This window comes from Diprion similis, chromosome 4 (assembly GCF_021155765.1).
Source record: "Diprion similis isolate iyDipSimi1 chromosome 4, iyDipSimi1.1, whole genome shotgun sequence".
Classification (NCBI taxonomy): domain Eukaryota; kingdom Metazoa; phylum Arthropoda; class Insecta; order Hymenoptera; family Diprionidae; genus Diprion; species Diprion similis.
Window position 1 is genome coordinate 16,529,880 of NC_060108.1, and position 23,666 is coordinate 16,553,545.

At 40.3% G+C, this 23,666-nt stretch overlaps 1 protein-coding gene across 8 annotated transcripts in view; it reads right to left on the minus strand.

The window, feature by feature from the left end:
- LOC124405642 (tensin-1) overlaps positions 1 to 23,666 on the minus strand; it is a 95,271-nt gene that overhangs the window by 24,019 nt on the left and 47,586 nt on the right. For 5 of the 8 annotated variants that reach the window (XM_046880705.1, XM_046880704.1, XM_046880706.1 and 2 more), the window contains 7 exons: positions 20,636 to 20,818; positions 9,083 to 9,145; positions 5,613 to 5,822; positions 5,338 to 5,501; positions 4,833 to 4,982; positions 4,262 to 4,559; positions 3,835 to 4,081 (listed from right to left, as the gene is read on the minus strand). In XM_046880705.1, coding sequence (XP_046736661.1) covers positions 3,835 to 4,081; positions 4,262 to 4,559; positions 4,833 to 4,982; positions 5,338 to 5,501; positions 5,613 to 5,822; positions 9,083 to 9,145; positions 20,636 to 20,818 — 1,315 coding nt within the window. Of the gene's footprint in view, positions 1 to 3,834; positions 4,082 to 4,261; positions 4,560 to 4,832; positions 4,983 to 5,337; positions 5,502 to 5,612; positions 5,823 to 9,082; positions 9,146 to 9,438; positions 9,685 to 14,380; positions 14,886 to 20,635; positions 20,819 to 21,423; positions 22,265 to 23,666 lie in introns of those variants that run through there. The other 3 variants (XM_046880708.1, XM_046880711.1, XM_046880709.1) reach the window with 3 other exon arrangements.

Sequence of the window (23,666 nt, forward strand, 5' to 3'; positions counted from 1 at the left end):
GTCGATTGATAAGAATTACGTGAATTTGTCTACGAGCAGAGATTTATACATTCCATGATATAGCTGGAAAATGTTTTTGTTAAAGCAAGGATTTGTAAAGAGTTTCGTTGAAGGGTAATTAATGGTTACGTTAACGAAGATTCAAGCCTGTACGGAATAATTACAAACTCTGTACTGCTTTTTCGTTTATCGAACTTCACACTGATACCGATCCTCCGAGAAATCGGAATTTCGTTACAGTGTATAAGAGGACACGGGTGTGTGTACAAACCATAAATATGGGTATTTGGAACGGTCATAAAACGGTTGACGTAATGGGTGGTAATTTTTATAAAGCATCGTTTGTTCTACCGTGAATATTAAATCTGTTACAGCTGGTTGCCCACGCTATTATCATATGAACGTCCGTTCAATGAATCCTAATTTACAAAACAATTCGCCACAGTTCCTCGGTAATGAGGACTATCAAACCCGAGATTACACGCTCGCGAGTGAGTCCATCCCGCTCACAGACTTGGAATTTTAAGCAATGTAATAACTTTGTTCAGTGGGCAGGCATAATTTATTTCTTTTTTTTTTTTTTTTCTTTACAAGAGTATAACGAGGAACAATACCGATTACGCAGTACATATGTATACAAGTTCGTCGAAAAATGTCGAGGAAGTAAAGATGAGCAGATGATCGCTTGAGTCCAGTTATTTTATTTTTTTTTGATTTCGTTCCAAACCTTTTTTACCGACGAATATGATCTATCGGAGTGCAGAAAGGTGAACGGCAATTTATTTGCGACGATGCAGAACTGAGGGGTTGAGTCAGACTCTTGGCAGAGCTCCCGTAGGTATAACAGGCGGCTCGGATAAAGTTAAGCTGTGAGTATTGTTAGAAACGTGATTCAATCTCGAACCTGTGGCAGCCATAAGCTCAAGGTCGTCGGATGAGCGCGACCTCATCAGCGATATCTCAAATCGCAAGGCCTCGAACACACCTAACCGACATTTTGTAGTAGGTATGATAAACCTGCACCACCGCTACTACTTAATACGTGACAGTGATTTGCGTGGAAATAATTCAGCGACGAAACCTCGTTCACTTATCTTCTCTGATTAAAGTCCATTTAATTATCGATCAACGCCATGATTTTCAGATTTTTTTATCAAGCGTGATGCGTTTTTTACTCTTCACCGAAGATGCAAATCACCAAGCCAGTTTCGGATAAGGATTCAATTTTCGAACCCTTGGTGGGAGATGCTACCTTTTATTAATTAATGGTGTTTTCGGATATTAGGTCAGAAATTTATTTTCTTGTCTATTGTGTCCTTCTAATAGGCGAAAAATTGATCACGTTACGAAAAAAAGAAGAAAAAAAAAATGTCCTGGCGTATCTTAGAGAAATTTAGTTGTTCTTTGTGTAAATTAAAAAATCTCAGTTAATTTTTCAATTTTTCGCGACGTTCGAAATTAAATTATTAATATACTAACACGTCAGATTTGATAAATTTCTAAAATTTCTAAAACACTTATCCGGTTTTTTTCGATTACTTGAAACAATATTTTTCTACTCGTTGGCTTTTTCTGTTTTTTCTCTTAAATTCGTCTCCCAAACTATTCTAAGCTCAGGTATACAGACGTTAATCCGTTCAAAAAAGGAATTTGAAAAATCTTCTACGATGGTATTTATAGATGCCTATTTCAAGAGGCTTGATTTCCTCTCTTTTTATCTGTTAGCCTAAGCCGCGAGCGAGTGCGTATATAAGATATCCGTTTCTGGTAAATTTCTCGCGCGGCTTCATCGCCGTCTCGAGCTTGAGCTTGAGCTTGAGAGCTTGAGTTTTCGATTTCGGCACTGCAGGATACGTGTTGCCCTATAGATCACTCACTCAGCTGTTTACCATTTTTAAATCCATTTGTTTGTTCAGACCGACTCACCGTCCTGTTTACCATTCGGGGACCGTTTGCAGGGGCGACGCAGCGGCACGTAGAGTGCGGTAATTCGGTGGATGGGGATGTGTTACGTTTTAGAGTCAAGAGATATACAGACGGCATGAGAAGTTGCTACAAACTTTTCTGTTACCTTTGAAAATAGAGAGGCCAACGCGGTTAGAGAGAATAAAAAAGAATTATTGAATTCCGTAGGAAAGCAAACTTTTCAGACGTTCTGATTGTTTTTTACACGAATTGTAATCGCTGAATTTTGCTGCTTAACAAAAGAATGGAAAGAGAAATCGTACGCGGTAATATTTTTTCAAAACCTTCGAATTTGAGATTGATTCTTCGAGCAAGTGTATTCTCGAAAAGAATCAAATACCAAATTTTTAATTCCAAACGAGCTGTGATGTATAAAAAAAATTAGGTTCTAATTTTGAAATATTTCACTTTCCCTTTGATGAATCGCGTAATTGTATAAAACCTTATCGAAGTATCTGATCCATTTAGGAACACCGGCGACCATGAAACAAAAAATTTATACCACGCCCACGGTTATAATATTTTATTTTCATGATAAGAATAGGAGTATATACATTTATACCTAAATCGTAGGAAAGAATAGAAAATTATCATGGTTGTATAGATCTTTTTGTTTTGTACCTAGATGTAACGATTACCCGATTAGATGCATCGATTTATGTGTAACTAACGTGTACGTCAATTTAGGTCAAACATTTATTGGCGTGCATCAGAAGGAGGGAAAAAGAGAAATAGAGAAAAATGGAGTTAACCGAGTGAGCAATCGGAATTAAGTGAAATCAAGCGAAATGGCACTAATTGCTTTTTGAGCGGTAGAAATATCGCTGCTGCGAACGGTACCGCTTCACCACTTTTTGCCAATTTATTTCAACGTCGAAGCAAAGCTACGTGGGTCTTTACAGTCAACCTAGGAAGAATTTTGACTTGTCGAACTCAAAAACTTCCGATCTTGAACTAGATCCTCTATAAGTTCTAATTGTAGCGTCAAAAAACTTTCCAACATGGAAGGCTTCCGTTATTCTATATGAAAAGAAATAAGGATTGAAGGATGAAATATGGACCGAAATAAATTTGTCTAAATACTCAATCGAGCCAAGAGAAATTGTTGCAATTTATTGGCTCACAGGGGAAAAGCCGCTGAGGCATAAAAACCCCTTATTATTACAGTAGTAAAGTTGTGTCAAGAGTGTATGAGGTGTTAGTGCACGATCAATGGTTGTGTCTCGCAAGTGGAAAGCTGCCGTGAGATTCAGATGCCGAAGGCGTGAATCTACGGAGGTTCGATCGGCTGGCAAGATCCTACTGTTTAAATTGGAGAGGAGAGGAAGAGAACAAGAGAGTTCCGAGCGCGACTGGAATGGCCAGAGACTCGAATCAGACTGACTAACCGAGCGTCGATTCCCGGTCAGTTATTTATTCTTCCAACGATCAGCGCCATCTTTGCGGTTAACGACGATCCACCCAATCGCGTACGCCCGTGATCGCGCCTAAACTTACCGCGGCTTGTTGGAAACGGTACGATCGGTAGAGATTTCGGGTATCAGATGGGATAGAAAGTACGTTCTGTACACCAATTATTTATAATCCACAAAAAAAGTATATAAATGTTTTTTCACCGGTTTATTTCAATCGGATTCGGATCGATTTGTTCGTTTGCTTTATAAAGACCTGAAATATTTCGGTATTCGGATAAAAGCAACAAAAAAAAAAGGAAAAAAATTGAAAAAAGCGTAGAATTAGAAGTTTCGAGAACAATCCCGTGACATCTAATGAAACCTGCCAGTTTCGAAAAACGCAAAATCTGAATCGGAGTCGTCACGAGAAAGAGTAAAACCCAAATTTGTTCTCTCCAATTTGAATGAAACTCACCGTCATCGCTGATTTCCAAATTGGTGTAGCTGTCCCAGTGCAAAATGGGGTCGTGATGAGCGGAGGTATGAGGCACTGCAGGGGTGGGTGCCGGAACAGGACCAGCGACGCCATCCTGACGGCGGGCGTCGCTGGCGAAGTAAAGGGTGACGACGCTGTCGGCCGGACACCTGAGATCCTCGCAGGCGATGTCGAGTTCCGATCGAGGGAACGAAACGACATTCTCGGTGATCACGCAGGTGTGGAACTGAAAATTACGGGGGAAAAATTGAATAAAGAAATAAAAATCGACAATCTAAACTGTACAGAAAAAAACGTGAGGTGTAGAGTTCTATAGAGTATAAAGACCAAAAGGTATAAAATTTGTTGTAAATTAAACAGAAGTCCAGAGCGGCCAATTTTCGTCAATTTAAAAGCTTATCCTCACCTGCAGCGAGAACATAGCCTCTCGGCTCTGCTTCGAGTAAACGCGATGGTAGCACTTTATCAGTATGTCACCGCGGAGTCTGAGGCCTCCAAGATTAACCGTGAACTCTCGGGCGTTTGTCACCGAGTAAAGGTCGGAGGTGTAGACCGGGGTCAGACCTTCGTAAACCTTCAGGAAGGCGCGACATCCCGTCGGTTCGAATTGCGGTACGCCCAGAACCGTCAGGTGTGTGAGGTAAAGTGGAGACGGGCTGATTCTCAGCGAGCCGGATAAAAGACCGCTGAAATACTCGACGTACCTGCGCACATTCAGGGCGATAGAATCGAGGATTAAGCGGAGAAATCTAGTATAATTAGGGCCGCTTTTGTTTTTTTTTTTTTTTTTTTTTTTTTCTTCTAAATAGGTCCTGATTATGTTCATCTATTTTATACGTATAGAAAAATTGGATTCATTCTATGATAAGACTCAATTTAGAGAAAGATAATGGATTCGTTAGTCGATTGATTTTCTGAAATTTTTCTTCCAATTCTTTGTTCATCCTGTTAGGTTTTCTTCTCTTTTTTTCGCTTACCTGCGATGCGAGGGAACGTGAAGCGGCCCGATTTTGTCGTCGAGGAACCTCCTCATAGCGAATCTGTCTAATGCCTGATCTCTGCTTCCGCAAATACTGCTGTAGTTCATGTATGCTGAAACCGCAACGCCGAGACGCTCCTTGCCGCCCCTAAGATGATGGAAAGAAAATGAATTGACTCATTTTTTTTTTTTTTTACACAAATCCGTGCATTTTTGTCAGAAAATCGGTATCCAGGGACTTTCCGAGAAGTAATTACTCCCAGTTCAAAATTTTTATCGTAGAATTGAGAGCGATACGCGGACGATTGGAAATAATGAAAATTAAAATCTGGTGCTTGATTTTCGACAACTAGACTTCATTTCCCAGTTACACACATATTTTCTGATCCATATTTCTCCAAATCTCGAGATCTAAGTTTCATTATTCAAATTTGAATAATTGTACGATGATCACAGCGAATGTTGACAAGAATATTTTCACGATTCATCAAAAAGCAACTTACCTAGCGTGTAGAACAGCGACTCTATTAGGCGCGGCGTTTAGCCAAGAATCGAGCTCCTTGCAAAGAGCGCAGAGTCGCTCTAAGCTTGGTGCTAAGTTTTGTGGCCATCCTGACTCCCGCGTATTTGGCTCAGTGGTTCGTCCGGGTGAGGAAAGATTGAAGATCTGGAAAAGGGTGAAAGCAATGCTTAAATTAGTTATCGTGCGGATATTATCCTCTTCCATTTTTTCCGCAATTTCATTTAGTCCTTCGATTACGCTTCTTTCGTTTTTTACCACGTAATTATCCCCATGTTTCCCTCGCAAAAGGGTCGTCGCGTGGTCCAGGATCCCTCGGGCATCTTCCCTGTACCACAAGGCAATTATCCTCTCGGTGACGTAGCTCAGCTCCATCACTTCGCTCACTCGGCCACTCCGGTTTCCTCCGATTGACATAGCGTCTGCCCCGACGCCGGGCGTCCGCGGCCTCGTCATCGTCGTCGTCACCTGGATAACAGATATTTTTTTTCCCATGAAAATTTTTCGCTTTTAATAATATAAACAAACAGATGTAAAAAAATAGTTAACACTTGATCAGTTGAGATCAAGTGTAATATCACTCAGTTTTTTTTAATTCTTTCTCCATCCAGATAGATAAAAAATGACAATGTCATTTTAGTGATTTAGCCAGCTTCGAGTTATTAAGTTCTTAAAAGTATTTTGATAGTATAAATTTTTTTATTATTTTTATTCATCATATTTCTGTTTTTATCTTTATTTTAACTTCACTTTCTAGCGAGGAAGATTTTATTTTCTACAACAATTATGTAAAACATCGAATTTCTTTCAATAAAAAATAACTTTAATTTTGTGTATTTCATATTTGTTTGTAATTAACCCTATTACAATATTTGTCACAATACTTTTCAGCACTACTGTAAATCACGTTGTTCTCAATCATCGAAAGGAATCTCATAGCCTACAGAATGGATTTTTATCTAATGTACAAATTTGTTACAGTGGCTTCTATATGCAAAACGTTTTTCCACATTCCCTGCAGTTCTCTCCATAGTATTGTATACTTCTTTCAAATAATGTCAAGACGACGTGTTTTCCGTGTTACTGATTAACATCTTTAATCTTTGCGACACGTATAATGCGTCTTCTAATAGCTGAACATGGTGTTTCAATGCAAATGAGAGGAAAAACATAAGTAGAAAAATACCCGATGGGATCAGCCGACTGTTATAACTTCACGCTTGACTTCGTGAGAAAATCCTGACACATTGCACTGTTTGATTGTCATCGCGGGTGTATAAAGAAAATTGAAGGCTATTGTTATTTCCCCGAGGTAATAGCTGTACGTTCGTATGCGTATGCGCGCAAATCTGTGTGTTGTAATAACAAATAGTGAGCAGTAGCTATTTTCTTTTGTAATTACAATAGGTGCGATTAATTTTCCCCTAATCACGCCCTGCATGACCCGATATTATTCGGCCATTAGTGTATAATACATACGAATGCATACGGACACGATGTATTTCGTTCTTTCTGTTCATCTCGTACCGGAACCCAATCACAAGTTAAACGAAGTTTTTCATTCCCTGCGCGGTGTTGACTGTATACTGTACATACACACAGATACAGGGATGTACGTACACACGTTGACCAGCTTCCTTAATTAACTGCAGTAATTGAACCGTCAACTTTTTATTGTTCAGATATCAAAAGGCTCATTATTGCCGCTCGAGAGGGATGAGAAGGCACGATTTTAATTGCCAACGATTATCCAAACTGTATACAAGCCTTTCTTCGTATGCTTCGTAAGCAGCATCAGCAGCTGCGCTATGACCAACGAATTGAAAAAATTTGTAGCCACGATTCTCTCGCCTCAAATTATCGACACGAATTACTATTCGTACGTAGGTACGCCCTTCGTGCAGTGCGAGCTGTACGGATAAAATAAAAAAGGAGAATAGAAGGAAAAAGAAACCGAATCGCAGAAAAGTCAAGGAATGCAAAAAGCGTGGAAAAACGTTGCAAAAACTAACCGCGCGGCTTACCCTCGCCGTGTAAACGGGCCTGTAGAATATTCTAACAAGAAATTTTGCCTCGGGCATCGCACGCGGTAAACTTCTTGCACGCTAATACACATTTATTGGGAAGATAGTGTTTCTTCGCGGCTCGACTCGTACTGCGTTAATCTCGCATGTTTCGCGATACTTGGCGAGGCGGAATGTATTATACATATGTATGTAGGTGGATGTATAGGTTTGATAGCTTCTTCCTCGTTCGGAGCAAGGACGTTATTATACGCGTACGTATACGTAAGCCTAGATATAATAAACGTTGCGCAACAAATGCATGTCGGTATGTAGGCAGATGCGTAATTTCTACGACATTTACGTTCAGCGATGTTCAAACTGCTCAGTAGATCAGCTTACGTGACTTGTGTCGTTATGAAAACTCCCGCCGGATTCGGTCATGGTCGCTACACGCGGACACTGCTGCGTCTTGGGTTGCCTATCGTTCTGCATTACCGATTCCTGTAATCGCGTCGGTCATAGAAAACCTCGTCTTATCGACCCTCCGATTCCCGCCGTTGCTATAAATTTTTTTTGCTAATTTAATAGCTACGAATAATGAGGGGGCGTCCATTAATTACGTGAGCTCAAAATGAGGGTGGAGCGGGAGGACAATGAAAATCTCACGTCAATTTTTTGATTCAGAAAATATACATTATTGATAGGCATTTAGTGATATAAAGCAAAATACATAAAGATATCACATAAATTTAAACATTTAAAAATTATTAGGGTGAATCTTACGTGAGGGGAAGGGGGGGACAACTTGAGATTAATATTGCAGTGACCGAAAGTCGTTTTTTTTTTTGTTTTATTTTCTCGGTGTTGCTCCTCTTCTTTCCCACCGCTCAAACGTGACATCAATTGGTAATTCGGACCCGGAGGTAAAACCACAAGATACTCGTCGGCTGCGAACCACGCACGACAATAACTTATAGGCACGTTTCAACCCCAACGAATTATATTTAGAAACGAGTAATGAGTTTTTGCCGGTTGAAATATGGCACTAAAATTTCCAATTTGCTGCCGCCGTTTTGTGGTCACGTGTAATTTTCATTTGCATTCAGTTGCGTACTGAACGTTTGAAAGGAAATGAACACGTCTCGCGTTAGTTCTTAAAATACGTTTACGAACGTTTGGAAAAATGTTTGAAAAGTAAAAACGATTACTGCAGGGCATAGAAAGTAGTCTCATTTTGTTTGTCTACGAGAGAAATGAAATTACAGGGCAGAAAAACACTTGAACTTTGATACTCCGAGATCGAATATAAGTGATTCAAAATTGATTGACGTTTTTTCAAATTCTTACTACTTCTGGCTACTTGAGCTCTGGCCTGTTTCTGACGTACGAGTACTCGTTGATTAATTATTTGCCGGATGTTCATACACTGCACCCGTGCGAAAGTCTAACGAGCAATTCTTAACTCAATTATGTCTGATAATCTTATAATTGCTCACGTTTGATATTAATTGAAAGTAGAAGAAGAAAAGGTCGAAGAAACATTACACGATGAAAACTATTCTCCTCGCTAATTGCAGTTAACAGTCGCGTATAAACGTATTCAAACCAAAGATAAATTGATTGCCATTAAAGAAAAATGCACTGTTTAAATATAAAACACGATAAAAATAGAAATAAAGAGTGATGAATAATAAATCGGGTAATATAAGAGAAAATCCTCACCTGTTTCGACCGAGAAATCGTGTTGGTGATATTCTTCGACGGTGTTTCATAGTTGCTGTTGTGCTGTAACACAAATAGTGAAAATTTGGTGTTAATTACTTTTAAAAATATTTCACGAATACTTTGTAAGAGAGACTTTTGAAATCGTGCACACTCGGAAGAGAAGAAAATAAATAGGCCAAATTATTTCTGAACGAGTGAATTAGAGACTGAAGAAAAATTCATTAATCGATGCATAGAATCAAATAAATAACGAGTATGAAGATTAAAAGTATGGATCAAAATTCTCACAATTCGTCGTGATAATTTCGGATTTGAGGTGGAAAACCAGTGTATGACGGTAAAATAATGCACACCTCTCGCTCGATGTGCAAGGCAGTGTGCCAAATAGTGAAGGCAATCCTGTGCAAAAGGGTTTGAGTATCCCCAGGCAGAACGATCAGATCACCGTCTCCTCCATTTTCGACGTTATTATTGTTGTTCAAAGCGTTTAAATTGTTCGAACTTTGCCCAAATCTCTCACCGTGACGACAGCATCGAGCTCTTAGCCAGGATCGTGATAAAGAGCTATTGTTGGAGTTGGCCATAATTTTATTTCACTTCGCGTTTGTCTAAAGTCTTCATTTTTATTTATCTTTCTGCTTTTAAAAAAGTTCTTCTCGTATTTTATCACTCGCGATACCTGTATCGCGCGAAGAGATTTTATCGGTTAATTTCTATTTAATTCCACCCACAGACGTATGTTCGTGTAAAAAATAGTTTAGACACGTGACAACTGTCTAACGAATAAAACCGGCATGGCTAATACAGAGTGGTGGAAGATGTGTAACGTGCACTATTCGTCTCCAACGATATCATATAACACTCGCGGTTTTAATCTCGGTATATCTTAATCACTGTAGAAGGTACACATATATAATTCAAGAACTGAGATAATAATACTTAGGAAATCAGATAAGAGAAGAGCGAGCGCGCAGCGTTTCGACTCGAACTTTGTTCATACTTTCCTCCGTTTCTCTATCGCAAATCGACCATGTGTACCTGTATATGACGCAGAACAAAAGTTTCATTCATAGTCATTTTTACACGCATGTGATTTCAAACAAGTACAGATTTTTACATTAAATCGTCGTTTTCATCTCTCCGTATCACTGTAATTACGACAGATTACTACGATCGGTTTAAATGGTTATTTTCTGCACAGTATACCGTAAATTAGTGGAATTATATCAAGAGATTGTATCGTGTGAACTTACTGTTACAAAAAAAATTTTTTTTTTAAATAAACAAGTAAATAAAACAATCCAGTATCGAAGAGAAATAAAAAAATTGACAGTTTGAAACGATCGTTAAACTGGCCCTATTAAAGCTCGATAAAATCCCGGGGGATCCGCCCTGGTGCAAAGGTTATATATACGGTGTAGATAAGGCGTGTGCACGATACCACTTGGCATGTAAAATCGAGTTTAGAGGATGGATCCTGGGGCGAAGGACGTACGCGGTGTACTGGGGGCAAGGCGGCAGGGTGTGCCGGGATGACAGCGAGTCGCCATGACGACGAGGAGCGTCGAGGGTTTCCCGGCTACGCAAGCTCGTCGAGGATCGAGAAGCCCAGGACCGGCACCGCGCAAATCTCCCGGACGGATGCTGCGTCGACGTCGCCGCGGCTCTGACGTATCTAGGTTGTAGGTACCAACCCGGAGGTCCTGCGCGCGCGACCTTGACACACCGAAATCCGTTGGGATAGTCGGGGCTTACCGGGGAAAAGCTTCGACCCGGTGACCTTGGCGCACTGACACGTTATCTGGAGGATTTGCGGGACGCCTCCGTATTTCTTTCCTATGCTTATTCGCGCTTTTACATCCTTCGCGGAAAAGTTGCTGTCGTACAGTGATGGTGGAAGATAAGAAACTTGGACACGCGGATAAATCGGCGCACACGATTTTAGTTACACAAAATTCTTGTCTCTCATGTTTCCCTGATCGGAAAAGTCAATTTTTTGGTAATATATTGTATACTCTTGCGATTCGATGTGATGAACTCCCGAAAAGTTTTAGAGTGTAATAATTGAAGTACCTACGGCTTTACTTAAATTCGGGATAAATGTCAGAGCGATCTATTCATTTAGTATACCGCAACTGTTTTCGGTCAAGTTTGATCGGTAAAAACTTGACATACATACATCGTGAAGTAAAAAAAATTGCATCGATCTCGAAATCGTGTTATAAGAAATTTCGTGAAGTGAAATCACGTAAACGCTTCCAGGATCTTCACAATTTATTCCAAGTCACATTGCCGGTATTCGGAATATTTTGAAACTCTCCAAAACCACGTGAATAATCTATACAAATTCTGGTGTAAACAAAAAATCAAGGGGACCTCTACGCTCAAGAACCGGAAACAATTTGGAAAAAAAAAAAAAAAAAAATTATATAAAAAATTCTGAACTAATCATTCTCTGTCGTTATTTTTATTTTTTTAGAAAAATATTTCTTCTATATACATCCGAAACTTTTTACTTATCCAATTCTGAATATTTATTAATGTAATGAAAAAAATTAATTTATTCACAAGTACGTATGCACATAATGCTTCTCCACCCTTTATATCCACTGTTCCGAGTTCGTTTTGACGTGTTGGTTTAAGCGAGCTTAATTTAAGGTTGATAAAAAATCAAAAAGACCCCGCGGAATCTTGGGACGAAAAGCCGCGGATATATAGGTATAGAAATGTAGGGTAGATGGTAGTCAGGTGGGTTTAATTTGAAGGAGGCTTAGCAGCGCGGCGAGTACCCCTCGAAACAATTGCGTGTACCCAGCGAAGGTCCTCCACTCTCCAGAATGGAAAGCCCTTGCGGGATCAACAACTGCGGCCTAGTAGGTTTAGGTTCAGGTTTGAGCTGTACGTACATGTTGGTATAATACGCCTGGCGTTTAAATCCGACTAAGATATCCTTCAGATTCGTGCACCGTTGTTCACTTGATCAATCGCGATGGGCCGCCTCTGCGGATCAAGACTCGTGTCAAACTTGAATCCACTGGATCGGAACGTGGATCGAAGGATTGAAAATTTATCGTGCCTCCCGAAGGTAAGTTTGAACTGTCTCGAAATAGGATTCAGACTCATAGACGTCTTAAGGTTGGAATGAGTAAGGATGATGGTTCCACATCAGAATGGAAGAACGAATGGATTAAATGTCGAATTGACAATATAGCTTGCACTTGGTGCAATCAAGTGGAAGTAAGAAGTCAGATAAGGTGGAACTGCAGGTAACATCTGCAGTTGAAGTTACGAGTTAAGAAAAAGTAAACGTTTCAAAAAACGTCCCTGCTTCGATCCACTTGGCGTTAAAGTGTCAATCGTCGTACGATAGAAAAATGGCCTTGTCACGTTGTTGTTATCGCACGTGTTACACCTGAACATCCATATACTACAATATGTGCATGCAGTTGCGCAATGTTGAATTGAAGTTTTTTCCACGCAAACAACCTAGGCGAATTATAATACCTCGTGCTGCAAAGCAAAACCGAATCCATGGAAAAGCGTGCGGCATAGATCCAATCTGCGCATCGTAAGTTACGCCCGATGAGCAGAGAATACATAGAATGAGTAAAAAAATGTGCGTGCCTGGAAGAGGGAAAAGGGAATAGAAAGCACGAAAATAGCCTAGAACCGAGATCGAGGCTGGATGATCGATTCGGTCGCTGCTCGCGCGTATTTGACCCACTTTCAGCTGCTTTCAGGGCTCGCCTAATATTCGCGAACGAGTTGGTATGAAACGGGCGTTAGGGCCTTTGTCAAGACGAATTCCGCGATGATCGTGGTCCGGAGATCTCGCGCCAGCTTTGCTGTAGCTTGCGGTGTTAAAAACTCGCGTTAAACGATGCGCACGCGTGTTAATCAAGCAGTTTGACACGCTGACCTCATGGCTCCCTGGTCTCGTTGTTTTCTCGCCTTGTACAAGCTGCACGGTAGTAGCGTTCTCAATTGAGGATCACGAATAAAACGAATAAGAAAAAGAGAGGGGAAAATTTAAAACGCTATCTGCTGCAGCTGATCTTTGCGCAATTTTTTGTGTTCGAGTGAGTCCTTCGCTATAATAAAAATCTTCTACGGCATTATAATGCGACGCACAGTTCGGATGGTCTAATGTGCGCGTTATGGTGTTTTAAGAAGATGAGCAAATACACGCGCGCAGAGGGCCCAACTCACGTCGTGGTGTTGGCTCAAGTTTCACTCTCGACTCTCCTTAATTAGCACCAATAAATTGTTAATGCTTACAGAGCAAGAGAGAGAGAGAGAGAGAGAGAGAAAGAGAGCTAGAGAGATGAGGAGGCGGAAAATGAGGAGCAGTATAGGAGTTGGATTCACTGTATAAACCGTATGATTTAGTCAAGGCTCACAGCAGCTATAAAACTGCGAAGGAAAATGTAGCTCAGCATTGTACATCTGTCATTGAAAAATATGTTGCTATAAACAGATGCGTGAAATTCATAATCATCGACGGAAAATAGCGATGCCGTATCGCTGCTGCTGCAGATGGCTCAAATCGGCGTGATGTATGCCGGGTGACGATTTGCTCACGTATGTATATAACGCGTTAAAGACGCGTAGTTTCTCGTACGGGAGATTACGACGCCACATGCACACAAAATGAAAGATTATACGGTGAAAAAACCTTGCTATATACTTAGGCCCAGGTTCTACACGTTTGTCGATATTTTATATCTACATTATATGTATGCTTATATGCACGCCCCGCCGATTATCTTTGAGTTTCATAACATTGCCGCTCGCCTTGGATCGTGAATGAAGTAATGTCGTATAAATAATCTTTTATCAACGCGTTTGTCTTTGCTAGATTGCTGAATATCGCTGACCATGACCTATGATCCGAACAACTGTCCGGAGGATCTGTAAAATGTTTTTTTACACGCCGGTTTCACATTAACTGCATGTTACACACGCAGCCGTTTGATTTCGAGACGGGAATAAAAAAAGCGCCTGACTCAACATCGTTCATATACAATACGTGAAGATTCCGCAAAACGAACAAGTAGAAACATTATATATACATATACTGCGTTCTACGTCTTTGCGAAAATATAAAATAACACATATCGAGAACGTAGCGTAACGAACCCGGTGAATCGGAAATAATTACATCGATAGCGGTATGATTTTCATTTTGTTGCCGTTCACATACCTTCTACTTATCATATATATATATATATATACAGATATGCATAGCTAGACATAGGAATATGTAACAGAAGCTTTGTAAAAACAATGACTCACCGAATATCTGCAATATGGATTATAAAATCCATCGTCACACTGTACAGTTGACATCATCTTATTTCTCCCATGTACAATAGTCAGGCTTAAGCTATGCAGTCGTTTGAACAGAATATCGAGGATGGCAAAAGAGCCTTTAATTTCCTTCCTCACTTCACTTCAACGATAAACAATTCTGTTGTTTCATTGTCATTTAGTTTCCCAGAGATAATTAATCTACGCGTTCATCTCACACACCGATTGAATAACTCCGACGTCTACCCCCACCCCTGTAATTAGTATCAATTTATTTTACCGCATATACACACATCTAGTTATACTATTTCGCACGTACCGAACAACTTCTCCGGTATTAGTTACATCATTTTGAAATATTTCACGGTAGCTGGGAGGCTTTTTTTGCAACCAGCTCCGGCTTAATAGCTGGTAGGATTTTCGGCGTCGCGATGTTTCAGCATTTTTCAACTTGCGATAACCGGCAACGAGGAGAGTGGCAGAAAGACTGACAGAGAGGGGCAGAGTTCAAAACGGTGCTCAGGGCGTCGAGAATCCTCAACAGACATTCGTGGGCACGTATACACGCAAGCAAGATCAGCGCCACGCATGCGCCAAGTTCACCTCGTCCGCCACGAGCAGCTTTACTTATTGCCAACCGCCTCTAATCCTCTCCGATAAATTATATCTGCGTACCCGTATAATTATATCCATTAATTCATCGATTGTATCGAAAATTGCGAATGTCATATAGGGGAGGGTGGGGCAAAGTGGACCCCTTAAGAAAATAATTCCTATAATGTTAATTAACAGTTATGTTAAATTATTATCTAGCTTTCTCGAGTAAAAGTAATCATAAATTCAAGTTCAGAAAATTATTACACTTTGACGAGTTTAAAGTAAAACACAACTTCAAATCTTTAGAATTATGAGGTCTGCAATTACTCGAGTAAATGATTTCCGAATAATTTATATTTAATAAAAGGCGCAGGTGGTTAATTTTGTCCCTCGTTATTTAAAAAATTTCAGGGGCCTACTTTGCCCTAAATTTTTTGAATTATCAAAAATTTTAAAGTGCCCATTTTGCCCCAGCCACCCTTAATTATATTAAAAACTCCTTCTTCGATCGAAATATTACTTATATAGTGAAAAAAGGAGGAACGTTCGATTGGCACGATTGTAATTTTACACTTCTCATATGTCTTTTCATTTATGTTTTTATTTCAGCCAAAAATCGAAAAAATTCTTATCCTTCCAAGATTTATAGGACTACATATAATATTATCGAGCGACCACGCTGCTTCGGGGGGCAAGCAAGTCGTTAAACGGCGAAGAAGTGAAAAATTAATGAGCGGAAAGGCCGTTATTATTACATTATACCTGCCCGCGAAAAAAAATTAGTCGTTATAAATATTATTCAGGCATTTTGCTCCATTTAAAATGACCAAGTAAGAAGGAAAAGGGGGGATGAAAAAAATCAAATAAAACATGTAATAAGCAAACGCAAGGAGGCGAAATAATTAAGAGTTGAACGTTAAGTGGAAAGGTCGAGAAGCCAGCCCTCGTTCTTTCGTGTCTTTTTCTTCGCCCCCCTCGCGTCCCTTCCAATTAGTTGTGTCGAGTAATTTGCGTTGCTGTTAGATACGTGACTGCATTGTGAAAGGGTGTTAAATATAAGTAAACATAGAGGGATGTGAAATATAAGTGAAGGATGGGTAGAGGAAAGGGAAAATTAAAAAAAAAGAAAAAAAAAGGAAATGTGAAGTAAAAAGCCAGAACCAGAACCGGAAGTGCATTGCCTGGTAATGATTGTTATAGTAAATTACTTCTTTCACGCGTATGTAACTCGAGAGATCTCGTTATTGTGATGTAGTGGAAACAGTTCGCGATGCGCTACAGGGTAGCTAAATCATACGTTGTGCTTGCGACTGTGCCGAGGTTATATTTACATGTCTGACCTGGTAGGGCTGTCTGGTTTCCGTCAGCCAGTGGTGAAGGTTTACAAAACATCGACTCCCCCGATTCTGCGAGAGATGCATCCCTCGATGACAAGTTGGTAACGAAAAGGGAAGAAAGTAAATAAAAATTGACGGAGAAAGTAGGCGAAAAATAATACTTATAACGAATATATATGCAGTGTAAAAGGATTTTCAGATGAAAGAAGGAAACAAGGATATTGCGGTTGCGCAATATCGTATGTGTATACGTAAAACGTATTTTCACTGTAGAGTCAGGTTAAATATATATATATACGGTTGGTTTAATATGCCCAGATTTTGGTAAAGGTTATGCGGCCGGAAGGGCAGCGAGCTAACTGTGTGAGAAATTGAACAGAAGCCCCACCCTCGTCGTGCAAGAGCCCAACCCTTAACTGCAGTTCTGACTGTTTACCCTCGTCGCTTTATAGCGTCTGCTGTTATCACTGCAGCGTGTAACTTCGCAGCGACAATTTTCACGGTATCATTATTGTTAGTATCATCATTTCGTCAGCAATATATATAGAGCATAAATTGTTTTAACGGTAGCAAGTCCGATCCTTTAACGATTTTTTTAATGTATTAGGTCGTTTTCCAGACGTCGAAATATCGTTGCATAATTATGTTGTAGTTTTGATCTAACGTTTGATTTTAGAATTCTTTGATCTGTAAACTTTCAAGACACGCATGTGGCGATTAAAGTAGCAAAACATTTTTTACTGCACTATAAAAATTACACGAGTTTTATAATACCTTTTCGAATTGCTATCAGGTTATTTATCACTCACGATTTTCAATTTCTTTTGCCCAAAGATGATTGAAACGGGTTTTACGTCATGTGTCAGAGGCACATGTTTCTCAAAATTGGAAGAGTGAAAAATGAGAAATCTGAAAGACAACTTGATCAATAACTACATTTGCGTGTACAGTTTTTGGTTTCTTTCCCTTTTCTTTTTTTGTTTAACTTCTACGAAAACGATTCTCTTTTTCTTTCCCACCCGTTTCTCTAATACATACATCCAAAAATACGGGATCAGAAAAAATCTGTGTTGTAGTTACCATCCATTTCTTTCCACCTTTTTCGGTTCTTCTTTCTTCCTTTTTTTACCCTGGTAAAATATCTGGGTCGTCGCGTGTCAACTTTTAGTTAGATAAATATTGACAAATTGCCGGTCGATGGTCGAGTCTAGGCACTCTCCACGCCCGGACAGAACTTAATGTTATATCCTTCCAGCCCTGCACGAGGAAAGCCCCCCGTTTCCTCTTCGCTCCTTCGTGCTCGTCCACCAAATTTTCACTCCGTCGCCAAGTATCAATCTTCCAATCAGGTCACTGCGTGACGAGCAAACATTTATATTACACTTCCCTTTCTTTCTTCTTTCCACTTGACCAATATCAACGCGAACCGATACTTCTACAGGGTACAGTTTGCTGATGCCTACGGATTACTTTCCGATATTTTCAATTTAAATTTCCGACGTCTTTCACTGGCTGGAGATTTCTTGACGTCACGCACGCTTGTTCGAATCTAAAATTAGTCTGACGGAATGTTGTCTTAAAATTGATGTCAGAAGCCAAATCGCGTCCATCTAACGTCATACAGATTTTCGATTCATAACATCTGCGGGTGAAACGATTTACTTTTCGAATTGTTCAACGATATATTAAGGAGCGAGAGAAGCTTTTCTCTATAGTCCGTCTTTTACCGCGGACTATCGGTAGCTGCTTATGGATGCACTTACGACGGAACAGAAGGACTTGCAGCTCCTCCGGAAGAGCGAGCTGGTACCAGATGTTAGTGGCACGTGCTCCACCCCGGCTGAGGCCTTTCCTAAGTGGCGAAGAAAGAGTTTCTCGGCAGCGGACATCCGGAAGCCGAGATGCGTCACGGTTGCTATGATATAGAGGTGCGCGGTTTGATGATAATTTATCTTCACGGAATGATTTAAATTTTACTTCGAATGAACAAAAAAAAAATAAATAAACTCATTGCCTAAAATCGTATTTCGTCAAACTCCGTAATCCCGTCTTTGCGAACGATCCTCTTCTGCACGGTAAAGAGTGGCTTGTGTTTATTTATATGAATATGAGATAAAGTTGAGAACTGTAGTAGATTAGGCATGAGAGTATAAGAGAAGAAAAACATCAAGAAGATTGAAGAAATGAATGAAAGTAAAGAACAGCATTACACACAGTGCGTCTTTACGAATTGTTTACGCACTTTTGAGACCGCTTGTTTGTCAGAGGAAAGGCAAAGAGCTAAGCCAGCGACCCGCCCGCCACTCGTGATGCTGAACGGGTAAATGGCTACTTGAGATATTCGTACGTGTGTGGCATTCTGGCCTAGCGTCGGACTCGCCTCTGGCCAAAGTGATTTGAATAATTTATTTTTATTTTTCCGGTTAGTGGGTACATTTTTACTCATTCTCTTCTAATCTAGCAAACAAAAATTACCTCACAGGTAAACAGTGCGAGTAAAGAATCTCCTTGACATTTGCGGAATTGTAAATTTTTCAATACATGCATGAATTTATTTCGACGAGTCTGAAGGTTCTTTCGTTTAAATAAAAGAAAAAAATTACACGATCGGCGATGTAATTTCGAAATTTTAATCGAATATAAGCTGATCAGCATTTTACAATTGTCAAAAAATCGCGAGTAATTTTTTTCGCAAAAACAATTCCAATTCCAATTCCAGCAAAAACCTCGTCAGTTCTTCGTTTCGTTTCCTTTAAGTATAAATCAATTGAGCAATGAGTCTGGTTCCGGAACATCCCGCAACCAATTTCGGCATATGAGTACGTGCAGGATACCAAGCATTTAAGTGAGGCCCCCGCAGGACGCGCAGGACTGTGTAAGGAAGAGGAGATTTCTGGATTAACATGTTTACGATGCGGACGTCCATAAAAACGCTCCTCGGCCCGGATAAAGGGGAGAGGATATACAGTCTGGGCCGAAAAAATCTCTCGCCGCTCTACAACCCACACATACATAAATCCCATGTAGGTATACGTACACGTGTACGCGTGCAGCAGTCTTATAAACGAGATGCTGGCAGGCGGGGCGGTAAAGGGTTGGGGTTGTCAAAAAAGGAAGTACAAGAGTAGGGAAAAAAAAACGTAACATAAAATAGAAACGGTGTTTATTTTCATGGGTGTAAAAAACATGGCTAAATTCGGTAAGCCTATGAACTCGCGCCGTCCGTGAGACCACCCGTAAAAACTTCCTCTTTCTAACAAATAAATCAAAAACCCATATACAATTCGACGAATTTTTATACGAGAAAATCAAACATTTTTTTTTCCTCATCCTCGGTATTTAAGTGTCATTCACACAGGAACGTTATTGTATAATTATGTATGTGTGAATTGAATGACTTTAACGATTAGAAATTTTTTGTGTTTTTCATTATTCAGGACATTACGATTTCACCCTCCAATCTGAGATAATTTATAACGGTTGAATTTGAATTTTGATAAAAATAAAAAGAAAACACCGTCGTTATCCACAGCTGCTGTGCAATATTTGAAGTTTGGATGTGGAACGACGTGTAACAGCACGTGTAAGTACAATAACACGCATACGGCATTATACATACAGCAGCCACGCAGGTATATTATACATATATTATTCAGCAAGCGGCAAATTATCAATAGAGATAATTAACTTTTACGGTTTAGTTTTAACGAGTATATTACGTCGTTTTTGGTTGTCGTTTTTTTTTTACTTCTTCTTCTTCTTTTTTCTTTCTCTTTTTTTGTTTTCAATTTATTTTCACCTCTTTTACAACCCAGCTTCAATTATGTTTACGTACGAGATATAGCCAAGCTTTAAAAGAGTCTCCGCATACGGACGGGAGGCGTATAGTGTAATTAGACTTTTTACTCGCAACGTTATATACCTGTATACATACGTGTATCGAGTTGCACATATCTTAATTACAATCGTTTCTTATCTCGTGTTTCTTTCATTACCTCTAACCACAATATTTCATACCGACCGAATGAATTGAACTTTTCGCCACAGGTGTAACTGTACGTTGAATGACTTGCGTGCACAACTCGTATATCGTGCGTACAGTTGAGGCTTAAAAGTAACTTACGTTACACTACGTCTCAAATTCGAGTGCACAGACTGCGTGATTTGACGTGAAAAAAGAACTTCCTGCAGCAATCGATTTGCCCAAGAAGTGGAAAGTGCAACTTTAATCTTTAACTCTTCGGGGTTCGCGAGAGAGACGTAAAATGAAAGAGAAGTAAGGTAAGAAAAAAAAAAGCACCCTCACCGAATTCTGCTGGCCATTTGTCGGGCTCGGACTCGGCGTGGGTGTAGCCGTAGAACCTTCGGCCGAATTGATGCCTGTAGTGGGTGCATCCGATCCGGGACTACCAACGGTGGGAAAAGCTCGGGCAGGATCAGCCTGCCACTGTTTGTGAATCTGTTGCGAAGTATCCCTGAACCTCGCTCCCTGAAAGCGAAGATAAAAGGAAGTATGAGGAAAACCGGATCGTTATAAAAAACAAGAGCAAGCGAATAAAATCGAGCTGCCGCCGAGATTAACCTGTCCGATAAAGACATCCGCATACACAGGTTCGCTCTTTGCCTCTTATCTCCGCGTCTTTATCTGTCATCTTGATACGCGCACGGCGGGATTATTATATACATCCAATTTTTAGACTTTAATATCACAATCTTGGGCAGTTGATATTACAGCAATTATACGCTCCACCGACCGAGCCGAATCACTGTTCGGACAAAAATTCCTCCGCGTTTTGTATGATTCAGGAAACTTGTGAAAATTGAGGAAAAAAACGCAACTGCGAGTCAGAAAAGAGGAGTTGAAGAACTTAGAACAGATTAAAAGTTCGTCGTGAACGTGCTTCGAAACTTGCTGCAGTATAACACTGTAATATCCTTCACATCAGTGATATGAAATTCTGAACAACGTGTTTAGGAGAATATTCAGCCCGCATGCCGCAAGTGGGTATCAACAATTACGTATACATACGTGCGAAGCACATCGAAGAGGCAGAAGCATAAAAAATGTATCGAGGGTATATATCGATTAATTACCTCGTCGAAAACATCGTCGTGTCCTTTGCCGCGGGACTTGTATCTCATGTTTGCATTGTCTTGACTTCTATTTCGGTGTTAAAATATGCCTGTAAGAATTTAACTGCAGACGCGTGTCGAACGACGAGCATTAAACGTCCGCGTGGATAATTGTGGAGTAAGAGAATCCTTAGGAAGACAAAAGCCCATGCATGCTGGAATGGGAATAAGGGGAAAATAGAATGATCGTGGATAGGATAAAGCGTCGTTCAACTCGGGCGGCGCGGCGCGGCGCGGCGTCGCGACGCCGGCACGTGAAACTTGTGCACTTGTGATCTTTTTCTGTCTCACTTCTTTTCTTGTCTTCGTTATTCAGGACTACCGGCTTTTTAACCGACTATTAATAGGACCTCGTGGCGCTCGAACGAAGGTCGGCCCTCGATGTCTTCTGCAGTGGCGCCCGATATTTCCCTGCGTTATACACGCGGCTACGCATTCACGGGTTCATTCATTATTCATTCGGATATTCAGATAGCCTTGCGGACACGAAGCCTTCCTTTTCCCTTCTTCCCTTCTCCCCCTATAATCTGATCTCCCTTTATTTTTTATTTCCCTGCAGATTCACAGTTTGCTGACGCGCGGCTCGACGAGCCCTTTATTTTTAGCTCATTGCGCTTCCAGGACTCCTCCTCGATCCATCGTAACTGGTTCTTCTGACACACCCACGCATTATATGGTCTATGCACTGACTTTCCATCCTGTCGTACACACGCGCACAGTTTCTGTGATGTTGAGTTTAAATCACTGCCGCACGATTATCGGCTCGGGAATTAATATGATCGTGAAGCTACACGGTCTGTCAGGCGTTGGCAGAAGGCTAGGTTGAAATCGGTTTCGAATTATCGTTCCATAATTGCTTTATCGTATCGACGCAGTAAAGTGTTGCAGAAAACGTTCACGAGATTATCGTAAATGAAATTTGTCGCTTAGTTATAGAATCGATTTGATCTTTGAAATATGTTCTTTTCTTTTTCTTCTTCTGTAATCTAAGATTCGTTACATCACGTTATATTATCTTGAAATGTACAAGATGCAGATTGAATACACGATTTTTCAAAAATATTAATCTCCAAGACATCGGTTTCTGCTCATTATTTTCACTCATTTCTCACCTTAGATTGAATTGAAAGTGTTAAGCATCTAAACGAGGATCCTAATTTTCAAACCTCTAGATTGTAATGAAAGTAAAAGCCTGTGCACATAAATCCTTGAACACATCGATGCACGAGAGTGTATAAATCAATAATCGATTAAGCGTGACCCAGTTCTATTTCTCACTCGCCCACAACAATTGAAACTCCAAGTGCTGAGTGGTGAAAATAAAGGAATTAAATTCCGGAAGAATCGTTCACTGGCACAGGTATATATTCGATTCCAGCACAACACGCAGAAAGTGAATGAAAGAAAAAAATGTCAGAAAAAAAAACAATAATAAAAAACATTGGCACAAACGCGAATGTAAAATATCCCGATTAAATCTGCTCAGAATTTCATACGCAGTAGCAGCAGCAGCAGCAGCGATGTATTTATCGAACGATCAAGGAATGTTTGATATTCAGGAAAAAAAAACAAATGTATAAATACAGCTTTTAAAATTTTTTTTTCCAAAAGGAATCGTCTTCAACTTTTAATACTTATAAATAAACATCCGAATGAAAGAGTCGAGCCGGAAATTTTCCCGTATCTAATCGCGAACGGTTTTTCTTTACACTTTTATCGTATAAATTTCACATCGTAACGAAGAAGCTTGAATTTCATGTCTCTCTTTCTCTCTCTCTCTTCTCCTCTTCCTTCTCACAACCTTTGTACCGCCTTCACTGTGACGCGGTTGCACTCATGAATATTACACAACGCCTCCGCACGGATTCGCCCGTTCATTCTGGCGCGATGCGTATACTTGAAAACCCAGTTGCGTCCCCACGTTAGACAAAACTGGCGTCAAGCCAAGGTATTCAGACGATATATAATCGAAAAATCAAAAATTAAAAATCAAAAAACAGGACCTAAGCGAATGCAATAAAGGTCCGCGAAACGGGCGATTTACGAGCTTCAAACGCAGCTGGTATCGAGGCAAGGAGAATCGGACAAAAGGCCGGTACCGGTCAATCCGATCGGACGTCCGCCCCCGCAAATGGGTCATAGAAGAAAACCGGTTCCTCCGGTGATTTCGACGTCCGAAGCGACATCAACGTCTCCCTGCAGAC